The 18,138-nt window shown below is 36.1% G+C and overlaps 3 protein-coding genes across 5 annotated transcripts; 2 read left to right on the forward strand and 1 right to left on the reverse strand.

Annotated features, from left to right (window-relative positions):
* Window positions 1-4,053: 4,053 nt before the first annotated feature.
* LOC107826751 (uncharacterized) lies at window positions 4,054-5,755 on the reverse strand. 3 transcript variants are annotated; one of them, XM_016653780.2, is made up of 2 exons: window positions 5,625-5,755; window positions 4,054-4,838 (listed from the first exon to the last, which is right to left on the reverse strand). In XM_016653780.2, exon 2 carries the CDS (start codon window positions 4,831-4,833, stop codon window positions 4,282-4,284), a length of 552 nt encoding a protein of 183 aa, XP_016509266.1. In that variant the 5' UTR covers window positions 4,834-4,838; window positions 5,625-5,755; the 3' UTR covers window positions 4,054-4,281. The 3 variants fall into 3 exon arrangements, with proteins under 3 accessions (XP_016509266.1, XP_016509265.1, XP_016509267.1); XM_016653779.2 differs by having other exon boundaries at window positions 5,266-5,627; XM_016653781.2 differs by lacking the exon at window positions 5,625-5,755 and adding an exon at window positions 5,471-5,602.
* A 5,027-nt stretch (window positions 5,756-10,782) lies between these two features.
* Window positions 10,783-13,047, forward strand: LOC142176753 (uncharacterized). Its single transcript, XM_075245019.1, has 2 exons — window positions 10,783-11,263; window positions 12,965-13,047. The coding sequence occupies exons 1-2, from the start codon at window positions 10,783-10,785 to the stop codon at window positions 13,045-13,047; spliced, it is 564 nt and encodes a 187-aa protein (XP_075101120.1).
* A 3,651-nt stretch (window positions 13,048-16,698) lies between these two features.
* Window positions 16,699-17,829, forward strand: LOC107826744 (putative F-box protein At5g44220). The gene has a single exon (XM_016653771.2). The coding sequence runs from the start codon at window positions 16,699-16,701 to the stop codon at window positions 17,827-17,829; it is 1,131 nt and encodes a 376-aa protein (XP_016509257.2).
* The last annotated feature ends 309 nt before the right edge of the window (window positions 17,830-18,138 follow it).

Here is an 18,138-nt window from a genome sequence, read left to right on the forward strand (position 1 = left end):
TGAAGCGAAAAGTTGCAGAATGGCACCGAAATCGAAGCGACAAGCCCTCAACCCCTGTCTCGAAAACACGCATAATGATGACGCACGTGGAGATGACGTCATTTCCCAATAAAATACAATATCAGGTGTCTTGTTGAGCACGCTGACCTTCCATTATTGGACAAGCCGTAACGTTTCGCAAGACCAAATTTCTCCATACGAGCGAGTGGTGTCCGCTTATCGAGGACGCACTAAGTTGCAACCTCGACAAGCGGAGGAACTAACTGTATGGGTCCAAATTTGGGCGACCACGACCGTTGATGAGTATGACAAGCGACGAGATCCTCGTAGCTCGACGTCCTGCAGGGGACGATAGACAGGCGAACAAGAGACTGTACGACTTTTACAGTAGTGTAGGTCCATTAGGGGGCATTAGGAATATTCTTTCGAATATTCTCTATGATTTGTCTTTTAGGGCTTAGAAAGGGTTTGTCCCTTATATATAGCGTAACAGCAACCTTGTAAATGCTCTCCTTCTTCTGCTTTTGAAACTAAGAACACTTGCGGTAACACTTGCTTACATAAACGATTAATATCATCATTGTTCGATCAGTCATCTTGATAAGGTCAAGAAATATTACCCTCTGTATTCACCTTGTATATCTTATGTTCTAGAGATTATTATACTTAGCTAAGATTTACCCTTTCATTTTCTTTGATTAATTTATTCAAAAGGTTCCAATATCTTTTGAATCAAACACTTTCCTATCATTAAGGACTTTAAAATTAACTCTCATTAATATACTTGTCCTACTATTTAGGACCTTCAATGTGTAATAAATTCCTTAAATTTGAATTTCTCTTCATTAGGCAGTATAATAAAATCTTTAAATATTAAATGATCATACACAAAATAATCCGACAATATGATTGTGTTAAGAACTCTAGGAATATTTTATTTTTACCTTTTCTTATTTTGTAAGGAATGTTACAAATACTTTTTTTAAGGATGTATAATTTTATTTAGAAAATAATTGACTAACCTAGAATAAAAAGTAAATTACAATACATTCCTCCAATTCGATGTCATCAACAGTACACTTTATTGTTTTGGTTTCCCCGGTGTCCGGTACTCGCATTGGAGCCCGATTATATCCGGATTCGTGCCGAATAGGGCCCCATTCGGGGGTAGCGCTCCTTGCCAAGGATTTTTCCATACCCAAGACTCGAACACGAGACCTCTGGCTAAGGGAGGACGTCACGACACGACAAGTGGTGGCTAAAACAGTACACTTTATTTAAAACAAGTGACTAAACATAGAAATAAAAAGTAAATTACAATCCTTTATAGGGCAGATCTTCTTCCTTTATCTGAGCTTCCAGAGTAAATATAAAACTCATATACCGAAATTACGGCGAGGGAACAGAGGAACTTTATAGGGCAGATCTTCTTCCTTTATTGAATAGTAAAATAAGAGAACTTGTAAGTTTTCATATGTCACGAAAAATGATTAAGTCAAACTAGTATACCGCATATTAGCAGGAGAAATTCAAAAATAACCACAATTTTAAAAGTAATCGAAATTTAGCAGATAAATCTGAACGTAAACACTATTCAAAATCCGAAAAAATACTCCAGCATAATACTGGAGTTCCAGTATACTGGATTAGACTGGAGTTCCGGTATAATATAACGGTCCAGCATAATATACTGGAGTTTGGAGCATCGGTGCTTCAGTCTCCAGTATATTATACTGGAGCTAGTAAAGTATATCGGTCCAGTATAATATGCTGGAAGTTCATACACAGGTGCATCAAACTCCAGTATATTATGCTAGACCGGTCTCTATTGCAGCAAAATAGTGGTTATTTTTCAATGACTTGGCAAACGCTGACTATTTTTGAATGACCCGTCCGAAAACTGACTAGACCGTGCTACTTTAACCATATTAGTCACTACATACAATTTCAATGACAAACAACCCAAAGAGTAGATACTAGAGAGAAAGCTCTTATCGAACCGCTAACACGCCTTGATGTTGATTTTATTTGTATCATACTGATAGTGGTGCAAACTAATTTAGTACTATTGAAAATATCACATGAAAGTTTAAACTTGTATAGTTAAATGAATTTTACTCTTAAAAGTGGTGCAACTTATACAAATGAGGAAGTTTAATATTCTGATCACAAAATGTAAAATTTATATGATAAAATCCTGCATTCCTTAGGATGTCTTGCTATCTACAGGTCAAAAGTGTGTAACCTGATACAACAATGGCATTCCAAAAACATATAGGAACACAGGTTGGATTAGATATTGGCAAACAAAATGTGAACACAGGTTGGATTAGATATTGGCAAACAAAATGTGCTTTCATCTATTGAAGAAGATATTATCAGATATTGGCAAATGTCTGGATGCACCAATAACTCGGAAATTCAAACATGACAGCATTTTGGAGAATATCAATGAACGATCAAACGAGTATCCTTGTAAAACCTGGAATATTTTTCTGCCAGATACACCTAGTTTCCCAAGGATAACCAAAGTGAGGTTTCACAGGCTGTTCAAGCATGTGAGACATGTAACGAAAGATCAAACAAGAAACTAGAATGAGGAAAGTCAGGGACTACTTAGGTAGTTCCAGCAAACTTCTAGCAAATCTGGTCATGCAAATCGCATATCTGTTTAGATCAAAACTTAACTTTTAGGACATTTCATAGAAAATTTGATGCAAGTCATGCTTTCGTGCTGCAAATACAAGGAATCGCAACCTCAAGAGATTTAGTGTTTTGAACAAGATAAGCAAAAAGGCCTAACAATAACATTACCAGAGATTCAGTTTATGCACAGCAAAGACAACCATGTAGTTAAGTATTTCCAAACAGCAAAATGTGTCTGAAATTCAAAGCATGGCAGCCTGAATCCTTAGAGGATATCCACAACTTTGCTACTCCAAAAGTTTACCATCTACCGCCTTCTCAAACCAGGAATCACTTCTAAAATTAAAATTTATTAAAACACTTTGTGATTCTAATGTATAAGCTAAATAACTTGCTCTCATCCATTGCTATTGACACATATATCAATCACCATGCATCAGCAAGACAGCAACTACTTTAAAAATAAAAAATAAAAAAAGAAACTACCCCCAGCATAAGAAAAGCGACGATTGTTGTCCCCCAAAGTTTGATTGAGATTAGCAGAAATCGGCTAGACAACACGATTTTATACTATATTCAATCCTTAACAGACATCTGATAACACTGGTATGGATCCTATACCATTCTTTTAAGATCTTTTACATCTAAATACACCAGTATAACAAGCTAAACTTCAAATATCAATAGTTCTTGACAGCTACGACGTTAGAGTATCTCTAAGTATAGAACACCATACTCATTTTATTATACTTAAGTGGACCTACTTAAAGAGGCTGTAGCAACTCTAGTGCTATTTTAACAAGACAGTGGGCCTTATATTTCAAGAGTACTGTGACCAAGTTCCTAATGTGTTTGTTTAACGCAAAAGTTAATCTATGCTACAGATATTAATCTGGAAGTTCTCTACTCTGTGATCAATCCAGTATTTCCAAAGCATAGTTCCAAAGTCATACCTACAGCATTTTCATAGGAGTTTACTCAACTCCTGTCAACCAACTAAGCCTCATGTCTCTCCAAATTTCATTTGCTTTACCAACAATACCAAGCTGGTAGCTTCTGTACTTCCCTCACATGATTCAATCATTTTAAATTCAAAAAGCACCAGAATATCTTATGATCTAATGAAAGAAGATCATATTTGAGACTAGCAAATTAGAAGGCCTACGCAATTAATGTTGAAGTCAACATTATAAAATACAAGCAAATTTACCTCACATGATTCAAGCTTGCTAACCATAACAAGCACTAAAGTATAAGGATTTTAATAATGAAAACCTTATTCAAGACTTAGAAAGTAGAACACACAGGCAAAAACCACGTTCAAGACTTACATACTAAAACACATAAGCAAATGATGTCCCTATAGTAATAGAGATCCAGCATCGTGCAGAGGATTGCCATTGATAGGGGGGAAAAATAAGCTTGTTATCACAAATACTAACATAAGAGATCAAAATCTCATTTGCAAGTACAAAAGAAAAGAACTAGAATTACTAATATTTCAGCAAAGCAAATGATCATTTAGCAACTGTCATAGCACTCTTAACCATCTATATGAGTTTCTAAAAAGCAACTATATAGGAAACAAAAGATACAAACCTAAGCTAAAATCAACAGAATAACATGTCTGAAGCCTCATGGTTCAACTGTATTACCAAGCACAAAAGAAAACACTTCACGTACTGGAGGATACTCGACAAGTGCAATCTCCATCGCATATCCAGCAACAGGTAATTTCAGATCCCTCAAAACAGTGAATGCCTCGCCCATACGTGTTTTAGGAACTTCTTCAGCTACAGGGCAATAAGGAATCCATGTATCAGGACGATGCTCCTCCCCAATTTCAATTCCCTCCTTTTTCATTGCTTCAAACAACTGTGAGTGGAACTGAAGGAGAGACAAAGTTGGAGTTGGAGCAAGAAACAGAACGTTGTCGTCATTTGGGAGGCTTCCAATTGAACCAAAGGACAGAGGCAAAGATTCTTGCTTGGACGAAAAACTCTTTACAACGTTCTCAAGCTTCAATGGATCAATATAGGGACTCGAGAAGAGGGTAATGTGAGGTCTAGACTCAATCTCAATAAGCTGAGTGCTAATCTGGCGCCGAGCCAATACATTCCAAGCCTTCAGGACCTGGTTTTCCAATGCAGGATCAAAGTAGAGCTCAATGGCGTAGCCTTGCGACATTGCCTCTATCAAGGTTCGAACAAACACAACAATAAATCAAGAAATCACCAAAATAAATAGAATCACAAATGACCCTGGAAATCCGCACCAACTTTTATACTCAATCTAGCCTACTAACAGTAAAGCCAAATCCCAAATGCTAAGTCCAACCAAAAACCAGTAACAGTGAACATCTCAATGGTACATTATAAGCAGAATTAAAGAACATAAACATTAAAGAAAAGCCACAAAAAATATCACTTAAAAGTAAAGTAAAATATCAAATACTAAAACCCCACTAAAGATAAATTGGGATCTCGTGCAGAATAAGCAATAATGAAGAGAAATACACTAAAGTAAATGCACAAAAAAGAATCATGGAACTCAATAATTTCAGGAAAAAAATTGAAACCCTAAAGAATTCACAGAATAAGCAAAAAATTTAAGGCATACCCAGTTGAGGAAAGAGGCAAACAAGACACAAGGACTTGAAATGCAACCCAATTTAGGGAAATAGTGAACAAATGAATCGTCCTCCAAACAGTAGCAGAAATATAAAGAGGGGGACAAAAGGGGTTAAAGAAGAGGTTTTTGGGGAAATGGGGAACAATTTTTCTTGAAAAAATTTGGCCAAGAAATAGCTTAGGCTACAACTCACTTAGATTGGAAAGAACTCGCCGATTCGGAGATTCGGAGAAGGTGAAAATTAGTTTAACTAAGGATAAAAAGGAGAATATTTTTGGTGGTAAAACATTATGCTACCAACCCAAAGAAATAAAGTAAATGATAAGTAAGGAAAGATATAATCTTACCGTAAAGTCGTGAAGGAAAATCGATTTTAAAACTTAATTCAAAATAATGACAAATATCTGCCTCTCTATACTCTAATAGCCAAGGAAGAAATAAATCTCTCTCTATATATATAATATATTACTGAGGGACCTAAGGAAGGTGATGTGACACTCTATTACATTGGAAGGACTATTTATCTATTTTCTCATTTATCTGCCTTTTAAAAATTTAGATTTAGTTATTATTAATCGTTTTAAAAAGTTAAAAGTTGCTTTCGCTACTGAACCGTCACTTTCTCTACTGAAAAAGTCACTATCTAGATTTTTTACCCCAACTACGACAATCTCTTCTTCTCTCTCCGGCGCACACATGGAAATCGAATTCGTCACCGGAAATCCTGAAATATTTGATTAGTTTTATAGAATCGTAAGTAGCTACATTGTAGTTAGCATTGAACAGTTGCCTTTGCCTCTCTCTGCTTGCAAAGAACAACTTCAGCAGGTAAAACCCTAATTTATTCCCTTTGCGTTTTCTTAATATCAATTTTAGTTCTCTAAAGAATGTTCTTCCTCAATTTCGTTTAGTTTTGCCATGTTTAGTTTAAAATCCCTTTCCTTTTTTCTTTTTTGATAACTTACGGTAATATTTTTTGCTAAACAAAAGCTTCCTCTAAACCAAGTTTTGGTCCCTAAAACTACGTCGCAAAAGTCAATCATCTTCTCCGTCCGAGACCAATGTTTTCTTATCGACCCATTCATTTGCATGCTCTGTTAGGGTTTGGGAAATGTTATGTCTGAAGGGGATAAGTGGAGATAAACGTATATTAGTTAGGAAATAAATAAAGACATGTGGCAAAATCAGAAGGATCATGGAATAAAATCCAATGGCGGAAGGAAGCTCACTTCAACGGCCCAGATCAAATCAATCCAACGGTGGAAATAATTAGAATAGTGGAAGTTGGGTTGTTATAACCAATTCAGTTGGGTCAGGGAGATCAGTTTTGGACCGGTAATTCCCTCTCTCTCAATATTTTCTATTCTTCCTTCTACAATCTCTTTCTTCTTCTTTTAACTTCCCATTCATTCCAATTTCAGGTTTGGGCTTAATCCTGGAGTTACAATTTGTATTTCTCTTTCAAGTTGTAATTGTTCAATGTAGTTAAGCTCGAATTCGATCAATAAAACCATTGTTACTCGATTCCGTGTTGTTCTAGTAATTTGGTGTTTCAATTTTACAAGTCCATTACAATTGGTATCAGAGCAATTTCCTGGCCAGATTCACTATGACAGGAGCAGAAACCAAATCGAAGGCTACAGACGAGTCAGTTAAGAAACTGGAAGCTCAATTATAAAATTACATACTGTCAAACGATTCAAAAATGGAAGAATTAGGTAATAAAATTGACAAATTGTTGGAGAAAGTGAGTTCTCCACGTGAAGGCATCCTGGGAAGTGCACCAGTTGAAGGACTCCAATTGATGGGGTCTGGTACTCGCACACGAGTTGGAGAGCATAGGGAATCTTCAGTGGGTCGAGCACCAATGAACTTCTCTCATTCTAGGTGGGAAATTCCTCACTTTGATGGGGAAGACCCACATGCTTGGTTGCGCAAGTGCGAGAGATACTTTCAGTATAATCGCATCACAGATCCACAACAGAAACTGGAGGAGGCTGTTCTTCATCTAACTGGTAAGGCTGAATCTTGGTTTTTCTCCTATCATGTCAGCAAAGGCATCGTTAGATGGGCAGATTTCGCCACAGAAATTTGTAATAGATTTCAATGGGCAAGTAATAGTAAATTGAATTTAATTGGTGAGTTCAAAAACATTGAACAAAAGGGAACTGTGGAAAAGTATTTGGAAGAATTTGAAGAATTAAAGGCATGGGTTTTGATTAGGAACCCTACTATACCAGAAGAGTTTTTCTTGGAATTCTTTATTGAAGGGCTAAAGGAGGAAATTAGGCATTCAGTTAAAATGTTGGATCCCTACTCCTTTAGTAAGGTTGTGGAAAAGGCTAGACACCAAGAAAACTTATTGGAATCATTGAGCAAGGACAAATTTCAGAGAAACAGGGGTGTGAGTACAGGTCTAGTAAACCAAAATAGTAGGTTTACAAACAACTCAATGGGTAATCAAGCAAATAAAGTGTTTGAGAGCAGAAGGGCCCAATGGCTGTGTTATAAATATGGGGATAAGTATGTCCCATGCCACCAGTGTAAACAAAAACAGCTGAATGTTATTTCTGCAACTACTGAACAGGAAGGAGAAGAACAGTCAGGAATGGAGCATGAAGGAGACAGTTTAGAGCTACAGGAGGAAGTGGTAGATGAGGCTGTTAGTCTGAATGCCTTGTCAGGAGCTGAAGTCCCTAACACTATCAGATTGAGAAGAGAATCCAAAAAGAATAGTATGTCCATTCTATTGGATTCAGGAAGCACTCACAGCTTCCTAGATATAGAGACTGCTAAAAAAATGGGATGTGTGGTCAAGGTTACATCTCCCATGAGGGTCACTGTGGTTAATGGGAATCATGTAATGAGCTATCACACTTGTCCTAGTTTCAAATGGAAGATTCAAGGAGTAGAGTTTGAAGATTCTGTGAGACTCCTAAGGTTAGGGGAAATAAGATGATCCTAGGGGGAGACTGGATGAAGAAACACAATCCTGTGCTTCTAGACTTTGTGGAGTATAAGGTGGAAGTCACTCATAAATGGAAAAGGGTATAACTAAAGGGCATCTATAGCCAAGGGGAGTTGAGGAGTATGTCTGCTTATGGGGTTAAACAGCTTATTAAGAAAGGGAAATCAGCTTGGGCTCATTTGTTCACTATATCAGCTACAGAAGTTCAGAGTGAATGAAGTATACCTGCAACTATCAATGTAGTCATTCAGCAATTTTCAGATGTCTTTGCTGAGCCTAAAACTCTGCCACCACAGAGGCAGCATGACCACCACATTCCCCTAAAAGCAGAAGCCAATCCAGTCAGTATCAGGCCTTACAAGTACAGCTTCTTTCAGAAAAATGAAATAGAGAAACAGATTAATGACATGCTACAAAATGGACTTATACAGCCCAGTCACTCTCCTTTCTCTTCTCCAGTGTTTTTAGTTAAAAAGAAAGATGGAAGTTGGAGGTTTTGTATTGATTATAGAGAGCTGAATAACATGACTACAAAAGATAAGTTCCCAATTCATTTAGTGGATGATCTCATGGATGAGCTGTGTGGGTCTAGCATATATTCTAAAATTGATTTGAGAGCATGATATCATCAAATCAGAATGGGGGAAGGGGATATATATAAAACAGTATTCAGAACCCATTTAGGGCATTATGAGTTCAGAGTTATGCCTTTTGGCTTAACTAATGCCCCAGCCACCTTCCAATCCTTAATGAATCATGTTTTTAAACCCTACTTGAGGAAATTTGTTTTGGTATTCTTTGATGACATTTTAGTGTACAGTCCTTCTATTACTGTTCATGTAGATCATCTCAGAAAAGTATTAGAAGTGCTGAGATCAGAAAGGCTTTATGCCAAGATGTCAAAGTGTTCATTTGGGCAAACCAAGGTGGATTATCTAGGCCATATCATATCTGGGGAAGGAGTGGCTATTGACCCTTCTAAAATTGAGGCTATGTCTACTTGGCCTGTGCCAAAATCTATTAAAGCTCTAAGAGGTTTTTTGGGGCTGACAGGATATTACAGAAGGTTCATTAGATCATATGGTATTATCAGTAAACCTCTAACTAATCTACTGAGAAAGAATGATTTTCATTGGAGTCAAGAAGCTAAACATGCCTTTGTCCAGCTTAAAGAAGCCATGACTACTGCCTCTGTATTGGCCCTAACAGACTTTACCAAACCTTTTGTCATAGAAACTGATTCTTGTGCAAAAGGTATGGGAGCAGTGTTAATGCAAGAAGGCAGGCCTATTGCTTTTTTCAGCCAAGCATTAGCTCCTAGACATTTGGGACTGTTAACTTATGAAAAGGAATATATGGATGTACTATCTGCTATGGATAGATGGAGACACTACTTACAAGGCAACCATTTCATTATTAGAACTGATCATCATAGTTTGAAATTTCTACTAGAGCAGAGGGTAACTACTGCACTACAACAGAAGGGTTTGACTAAGCTTTTGGGATTGAACTATGAAGTTCAGTACAAAAAAGGGGCTGAAAACAGAGTGGCAGATGCCCTATCTAGAAGAATGGAGGAAGAGCCTACACTAAATGCCATTTCTGCAGTAGAACCTACATGGATGAAGGAGATAGAGATGTCATATGAGCATGATCCAACAGCATTACAACTCTTAATTGAGTTGATTACAACTCCTGGGGCTAAACTTAAGCTCACCTTGACTCAAGGGGTCATGAGGTTTGAAGACAAGATCTATGTAGGCAGGGGAACTGACCTAAGGCTTAAAATATTTGAAGCCTTACATCTATCACCTTTGGGAGGCCATTCTGGTCAGCAGGGCACTTATAAGAGGGTCAGTTCTATATTCTATTGGCCAAACATGAAGGCTACCATAAACAAGTGGGTTTCTAAGTGTGACACTTGTCAAAGAGTCCAAATAGTATATGTCCATCCTCCTGAACTTCTGCAGCCTTTACCTATCCCAGACTTGCCATGGCAAGATATAGCCATGGACTCCATTGAAGGTCTACCCTCTTCTAATCAGAAAAATGCTATTCTGGTGGTGATTGATAGACTGACCAAATATGGTCATTTTTTGGCCCTAAAGCACTCTTACACAACAGTGGATATTGCTAATCTTTTCTTGAGAGAGATTTATAAACTACATGGGTTACCTAAAACTATTGTATCCGACAGAGACCTCATCTTTACCAGCCAATTTTGGCAGCAGCTGTTCAAAACTATGGGTACACGACTCACCATGTCTACATCTTACCATCCTCAAACAGATAGTCAGACTGAGAGACTCAACAGATGCCTGGAGTCCTATCTAAGATCTATGGTGTTTTCAGACCCCAAACAATGGGTTAAGTGGTTACCATTGGCAGAATGGTGGTAGAACACCAACCATTATAGCTCACTCAAGCTGACACCTTTTCAGGCACTCTATGGATTCAGTCCTCCACAGATACCACTGGGGTCCCTGCCTCACTCAACACACTCACAGGTGGGAGCATGCATAGCACAAAGACAACAGATGCTACAGAACCTCAAGGATAATTTGGTACAAGCTCAAGCTCGTATGAAGTTCTATGCAGACCAAAACAGGACTAATAGGTCCTTAAACGAAGGGGATTTGGTCTATCTGAAACTACAACCTTATAGACAAGCATCGATGGCTATGAGGAAGAATCTAAAACTTTGTGCTAAATACTATGGACCATATACTGTATTAAAGAAGGTGGGTTTAGTAGCTTACCAGTTAGATCTACCACATGGGTCTCAAATCCACCCTGTATTTCATATCTCCCAGCTGAAACGGCGCGTGGGTCCAGCCATCGTTCCAAATCAACAGCCCCTGGTATGTGACAGTGATGGACGCGTCTTGGTTCAGCCATTAGCGATCTTGAAGAGGAGAATGGTCAAGTTCAATAATGCTGCAACAGTGAAGGTTTTGGTGCAATGGACCAATTTAAGCGAAGAAGAAGCTACGTGGGAGGATTGGGGTTACATAAAAGGTCAGTTTCCGGCGTTTGCTGCTCAGTTTCGACCTTGAGGACAAGGTCGATTTGAACGAGGTGGTATTGTTAGGGTTTGGGAAATGTTATGTCTGAAGGGGATAAGTGGAGATAAACGTATATTAGTTAGGAAATAAATAAAGACACGTGGCAAAATCAGAAGGATCATGGAATAAAATCCAATGGCGGAAGGAAGCTCACTTCAACGGCCCAGATCAAATCAATCCAACGGTGGAAATAATTAGAATAGTGGAAGTTGGGCTGTTATAACCAATTCAGTTGGGCTAGGGAGATCAGTTTTGGACCGGTAATTCCCTCTCTCTCAATATTTTCTATTCTTCCTTCTTTAATCTCTTTCTTCTTCTTCTAACTTCCCATTCATTCCAATTTCAGGTTTGGGCTTAATCCTGGAATTACAATTTGTATTTATCTTTCAAGTTGTAATTGTTCAATGTAGTTAAGCTCGAATTCGATCAATAAAACCATTGTTACTCGATTCCGTGTTGTTCTTGTAATTTGGTGTTTCAATTTTACAAGTCCATTACATGCTCATACATAAAGATGGCCGAATTTTCACCTTCTGATCATTATCTAACTTTTTGTTTTTCCTTTTTTGTATTCTTATATTTTTAATGGTGCGGTAGGGCCCTGGAAAAGTAAAAACGAAAAGAAGCACATGAAGTAGGTGAAACCAAAAAAAAATTATGTACAGATAACAAATGTTGCCTATATTACTCGGCCAAAAGAGGTTATGTCAAATATTGCAGAAAAGTCAAACTTTAACAAGATTTTATTATTCAATTAAGAGATTGGTTTTATATTTTGATGGAATTAGGCAGGGAAAACTTTAACAAGGTTTTAATTTACCTTATGCAATTGAAATTGATTTTGAAGTTTTGATGGAATTGGGCTGGAAAATCGACAAGGCTTATCAAACCAATGTCTCCCAAAAGTAACTATTCTTTTACGACACAATATTTTAAAAAAAATAAACTTGATGTCCATCTCGCTAACAAAATATATCTGATCTTCAGATCTTTTGGTTTTAACACCCACATTGTTGCACCCCATATTTATGAAGTCCATCCACACATTGAAGATAGTCTATTTTTGAGGTAAACATCCAACTATCACACTCTTATTTAGTGAAATTTTTCTAACTTCCACTGTAATATTTGTTGTTGTGGTATAAAGAACCTTCTACTTGGCATGCATCTGATGGTATCCTATCTGGTTCGCTGTTTAAACCTTCAAGACTCCATCTATTTCAAAATTGTGTATGCCAATTATTTCTTAGATTTATTCACTGATTATCGGTGTGTCAACTTGGTCTGAATCTGATATTTCTGTAACATTTGACATCACATGGAGTATTAAAGTCAGTATATGCAATTGATAGACTCATATGGTTGTGTTTTGCTTTTTTTCTTGACCAAGTAACAGTCCTTTGATAAACATGTAGTATTTATGGATGGATCTGATTGGTTGTGACATAGAACATATTTATTTTGTTTAATTTTTTGAGTTCAACGAGCTAGATCTAATTAAACTGAAGTTGTTTGATTTTATGAAGGTTAGTAAGTAATGTACCATAGCTGGAACTTTAGCCATGCTAAACGCCAAAGGTAAATCTCCTTTTTCCCCCCTAATTTTGTGATTTGCTTATCTCTTTTAGTTTTATTGGCGTTTCATGTATCTTAGTATTCGGAATTCTTGATCGTGAAGTCGAGAAGTTGTTTGATGTGATAACTACCAACGGGAAAGAAGGCAACAATTTGGTTTAAGATGGAAAAATTAAAATTACATGTGGGTTTTGGAGAAATTGAAGAAATGGAAAGTGTAAAGGAGAAAGTTTTGGAAGAGTGTTGGTGTGAAATTGTTGAAGGTGAGAAGAAAGATGAAGTTATTGAAGTAGAAATGAGGAAAGAATGTGAGCAGAAGAAGGGAGTAGTATGGTGGAAGGTTTCTTGAAGTCTTATGTTTTAGGGATTAGTCCTATTTGGAGCTTCTTTATAGTTGTTATTGTTTTGGTTTGTAGATTATGTAAAATGAAGAAAAAGACAAAGGATTTGAAGCTGAAAGTTACTACTTACTAATATGGATGACAAGGTTAGTGATTTCTCTATGCTTAAGGTTATTATGACATTTCAAGAGTGTTTGTGCATCAATTTTAATATAACTAGGAAATATTATCTTTTACATTTATCTGAATCTTCGTAAGGTGTTTTCTTTAGCGTGGTTTTGGAGGTATCATATGGCGATGGGTCATGAGCATGATCCTGAAGAAATTTTTAGCTAAGACGAGCTCCAACAATATGGTTCAAATGTTCGATGACTTTTGCTTTGAAGTGATGTGTGTTGAGATAATTTAACATATTTTACTATAAGATCCGATGTAGAACTTGGGAAGGTAGGCTTATGGTAAGTTTCAATTTTATGAATAAAAAATAAGTCAGCCTTTGAGAGGCATTACACGTGTGGTATATTTTTTGATTTTATTTCATACGTAATATATCTCCGTATCATATGTGTTTTGCTTCATCAATTGAAGCATTCCGCCTATTTTTACTATTTCTAGCATATTTTTTTCGAATATACTATATTTGCTTTCGAGTTGTTTTAGTTGTTGTCAAGACTACCCAAAAGGAATGAATATTTTTAGATAAATGAAGAGTCATTGCAGCTTTTTCCTTTTTTTGAGTTTTGTAGAACTGGCTTCAACTGATTGACCGTATTGTTTTATACATGGTTGTTTTTACTTAAACAGACTCTTAGACTTGCCGGTTGGATCAAAGTTAAAGTGTAGTTTGAATTTTGATTTTGCTGACATGTAGCTATAGCTTTTTTTAAGGTCAGAATTTACATTTCGAACTAGATTGTATTAGAACAATTCAGAGGTTTAGATAAGCACTTTAATATATCACTTATTGATTTGACTTGGAAAACTGCAAATAGCGTAAAAACTATTATAACCGAAGCTAAAGAAATTGTTACGAGATTAAGCTCTTGAAATAGGTGAAAATTGGTTGTATAATCATTGGAAAATTAAGCTCTTGTGATGGGAGAAAATTGGTAGTATTGAGTGTCGCTGGTGCTTCAAAATAAGAATAGTTTGTTTTCAATTACGGTTGAATAGATTTGGTAAGATATTATGAAGTATTCTACGCTACAACTATAGAGTTATCTTTAGTTTCCCCAAAACATAAGTATTGCTCCCTCCGGTCCATTTTAATGATTTTTTGACTTTTTTTTTTGTGGTCCAAAATATTTGATTTTTTCAGATATCAAGAAGGAATTAACTTATTTTTTCTAAAGTTACCATCGGAATAAAGAACCTAGAAGTATTTGTTATATTTTCAATGAATAAATTAAGGTTAATATAGTAAATTTTATTGTTAATTAATGCTAAAAGTTAATTTTTTTAAAATGTGTTAAAAAAAACAAAAACAATTACATGAATCGGAAGGAGTACCATTTTTTATAATTATGTGTTAGGAGAAGATTGCATCATAAATTCAACAAAATTCTATTACCATCGCGTGAAGCGCGGGTAATTTACTAGTAAATAAATAAACTATTGCAATCGCATTATTACCAGCTCACTTTGTTCTCTCTTTTTTTATAATTGCGAGAAGAAACCACTAGTTGATAAAGAAAAAAAAGACCATTCAATTTCGAAGTTTCAAACACCTTTTTGTGGGGCAACAACAACATACTCCTATATATTTTTATAAGTAATGTTTAGGAAGATTAATGTGTATGCAAACTTTATTTTATCCAAGTAGAAAAGTTGTTTCCAAAGACACTCAAACAAGCACTCAACACCTCTTTGTTATTTTTCTTTATTTTCTTCCATTTTTCTGATAGTCTTTGATAGACTTTAATGAACCAAGAATTTTGACGTCAAATTAACAAATTGTACATGTTCCCACATTGAGACACCGTTTGTCTATAGTTTTTTTTTTCTGAATTTTTTTTTCAAAATTTATCTGTCCATGAAAATTTGTAAGTTATTAAAGATTTTCCGAAAATAAGTATCTCATAAACCAAAAAAACTCAAGTTTTTCCGAAAAACATTCTTCTCCACTCACAAAATTATAATTTTTTTTCGAGTAAAATTCATGTACAAACATAATTTCAAATTCCAAATATTATTTTTCAACTTAACTTAAAATATTACGTTTTTTTCTAAAATTATAATTTTTATGTCCAAAAGCCTAGTGAGAGTCACTTTTAAACGAATGTGTCATTGACCCGCTTTAAATGAACCATTTGTTGCCCCTTTCGCGATATACAAAAAAGTTATCGTTTCCAACTTTGAAACTCAGAATGAATCTACGAAATAGGGCTATTTAAAGCAAAATTGGGCTAATAGGTGACCTAGCATGAGCAACTCAGCCGGTTTTGCTGATCTTTTTTCTTCGAATTTCACCCGAGCCTCATGAGATCCTCCAAACTATCTCGACTATCCAAATATCGTATATGGACTTATCAAAGGGCTCAAAGCACATAGCGAAGTGCCACAAACTCAAAATAAAATCTTAAGTTCCCTTAAAGAACCTTAAAACTCCAACTTTCATGCAATAGTGCCGAAAATGTCCTGAACCTCCCAGGTTCTAAACCGAGCAAGTCTTATAACACCATATGAACCTATTTGAAGTTTCGTAATATTAATCAAATTGATATTATGCAAATCAAGGGGCATAGTTGCTATTTTTAATTTATGTATCTTTAAAATAATTTATTATAGTTCCAAGCCTTTCACAATCTAAACGCACTTATAATCACAAATCATAATACATGATATAAACTTATTTAAAGCCTAAAATCAAGCAACGAAATAGAAATGCTTAAAAAGTGAGATTGGGCTGTTATAATTTCATACTAATACAAATCATTATAGATGTTGTTAGGCATTTTCTTGTTGGAGAGGTGTGGAGGACATTGATAGATACGTTGATATTTATTAGATTGTGAATAAATAGTACTAGGTGAAGGGAGACACCCATTTTTTGAGGCAATACTTTTTTATTTATAATAAATACTATGAAAAACTTTCTTTCAAAAATTATTTAATAATAATTCCTACTAAGCTATCTATTCTCTCAAATAAAGAGATGAAAGTCATTGAATAAATTAAATTGAATTTTTTCCTGCCTTTCTATTGTACAATCGTTCTATTATTTGTTTAGAATTTGAATTTTGTATTTTTATATTTTTACTTTATAGGTGAGAAATTTTTTATTTAGAGTAGAACTCAAATATTTTAACTAGAATTTATGAACCAAGTGACTTAAAAGCTAAAGAAATAGGAGAAGAATTGAAACTTTAATACAATCAAAAAGCCAAAATAAAAAAAATAGAGAAGTACGCGAAAATTGGCATTGTACATTCTGCAGAAAAAACCCTAGTGAAAGCAATAGTCTGCTGGTGAAATGGAGTTACCTGAAGCTATGGTAATGGAGGGTCTGTTGCGGCTGCCATTGAAGTGTCTCTGCAGATACATGTGTGTCTCAAAGACCTGGTGCTCAATCATCTCTGGAATTAATAAACTGCATATCGTTCACAACTTAAGCATCGTCATCTCCAATTTCGGTTGTTCAACTTGGAGTTCCTTGTTCCAATCGAGGCTCGGTCTTACTATCCCTCCTCCTCCTCCTCCTCCTTTTATCAAGCAACAGTTGGGTGGTGGTGAGTATGATTCTGCAGAAATTGGATTCACACAAGTTATCAATGGCCTCTTATGTTTCTACACTCCAGCCCCAGCTGGTGATCTTACTCTCTGCAATTACTACACTTTTGAAACAAGGAAGCTCCCGCTCCCTAGGTTTTACCGCTGGACACATAAAAGTCAATTCTATTTAGGATTTGATCCCTTGACTGGCTCCTACAAGCTGCTTAGCCTTGGTTGCCTTCGCGATCATGATGTTCTTATTTACCGAGAGATTCTTACCCTAGGAGGAGTGAACGACGAGGAGGACATCACTGTCGGTACTTGGATAAAAATGTGCCCTGTTGGTTTTCTACCAGGGATAGATGTGTTGTCCACACCAAGTGTTTGCATTAACCAATTTCTGTATTGGTTGGTTGAATGCAAGGACAATACCCGGAAAATACTGGCATTTAACCTTACCGCACATCATTTATATGATATCCCCCTCCCTAAACATCTTACAGGTTTTGATCAACTTACAGATTTATCAACAGCCAGAATTGTGAACTTCAACGGATGTTTGGCGGTGGGATGCCTGGAGAATGCTAGGGCGGATGCAGTTACATTGAATTTCTGGGAATGGAATAGCCGGCGTTGCTGGATTCAATATTCCATAACCTTACCTGAAGAAATAGTCAGTTGTAATAGAGAGAGCTGGTGCAGTGTTGGTAACCTTCCAACAGGTGAGATACTGCTGACTAATCCTAAAGCTAATGATGATTCTGATTTCACCCCATACTTTATTCTTGTGATCACTACACTCGAGAGTTTCAGAGGGTTGTGGTTGGCAAGTTTCCACCCTGTATGGTTGCCGCTGGTGAAAAATCTTCTTTACAGATATCTTGTGTCTTGAAGCTTTATTGAACAAATACCCAATTTCTGCTCTCCTATATTTGGAGAAACTTAGGAGAGAAAGAGAATGGTTTAGCAGAATTACATTAGAGGAGTAACTATACGAGAAAAAAAATGTTAGAAGAACATGAGTATGAAACCGCAAGTGAGTCTATTTAGTAGGACTGTAGGAGTAATATTATTCATCTATTCTTTCGTTTTGTGCATTTAGTTTTTGACATCAGTCGGGCCTGTATGTTTATATGGTGTATAGTAAACACAATCTTTTATTAACCCCCGTTATTCAGACGAAAAGTCAAAAGGATCCAAC

The sequence above is a fragment of the Nicotiana tabacum genome, chromosome 3 (genome assembly GCF_000715075.1).
Source record: "Nicotiana tabacum cultivar K326 chromosome 3, ASM71507v2, whole genome shotgun sequence".
Lineage (NCBI taxonomy): Eukaryota > Viridiplantae > Streptophyta > Magnoliopsida > Solanales > Solanaceae > Nicotiana > Nicotiana tabacum.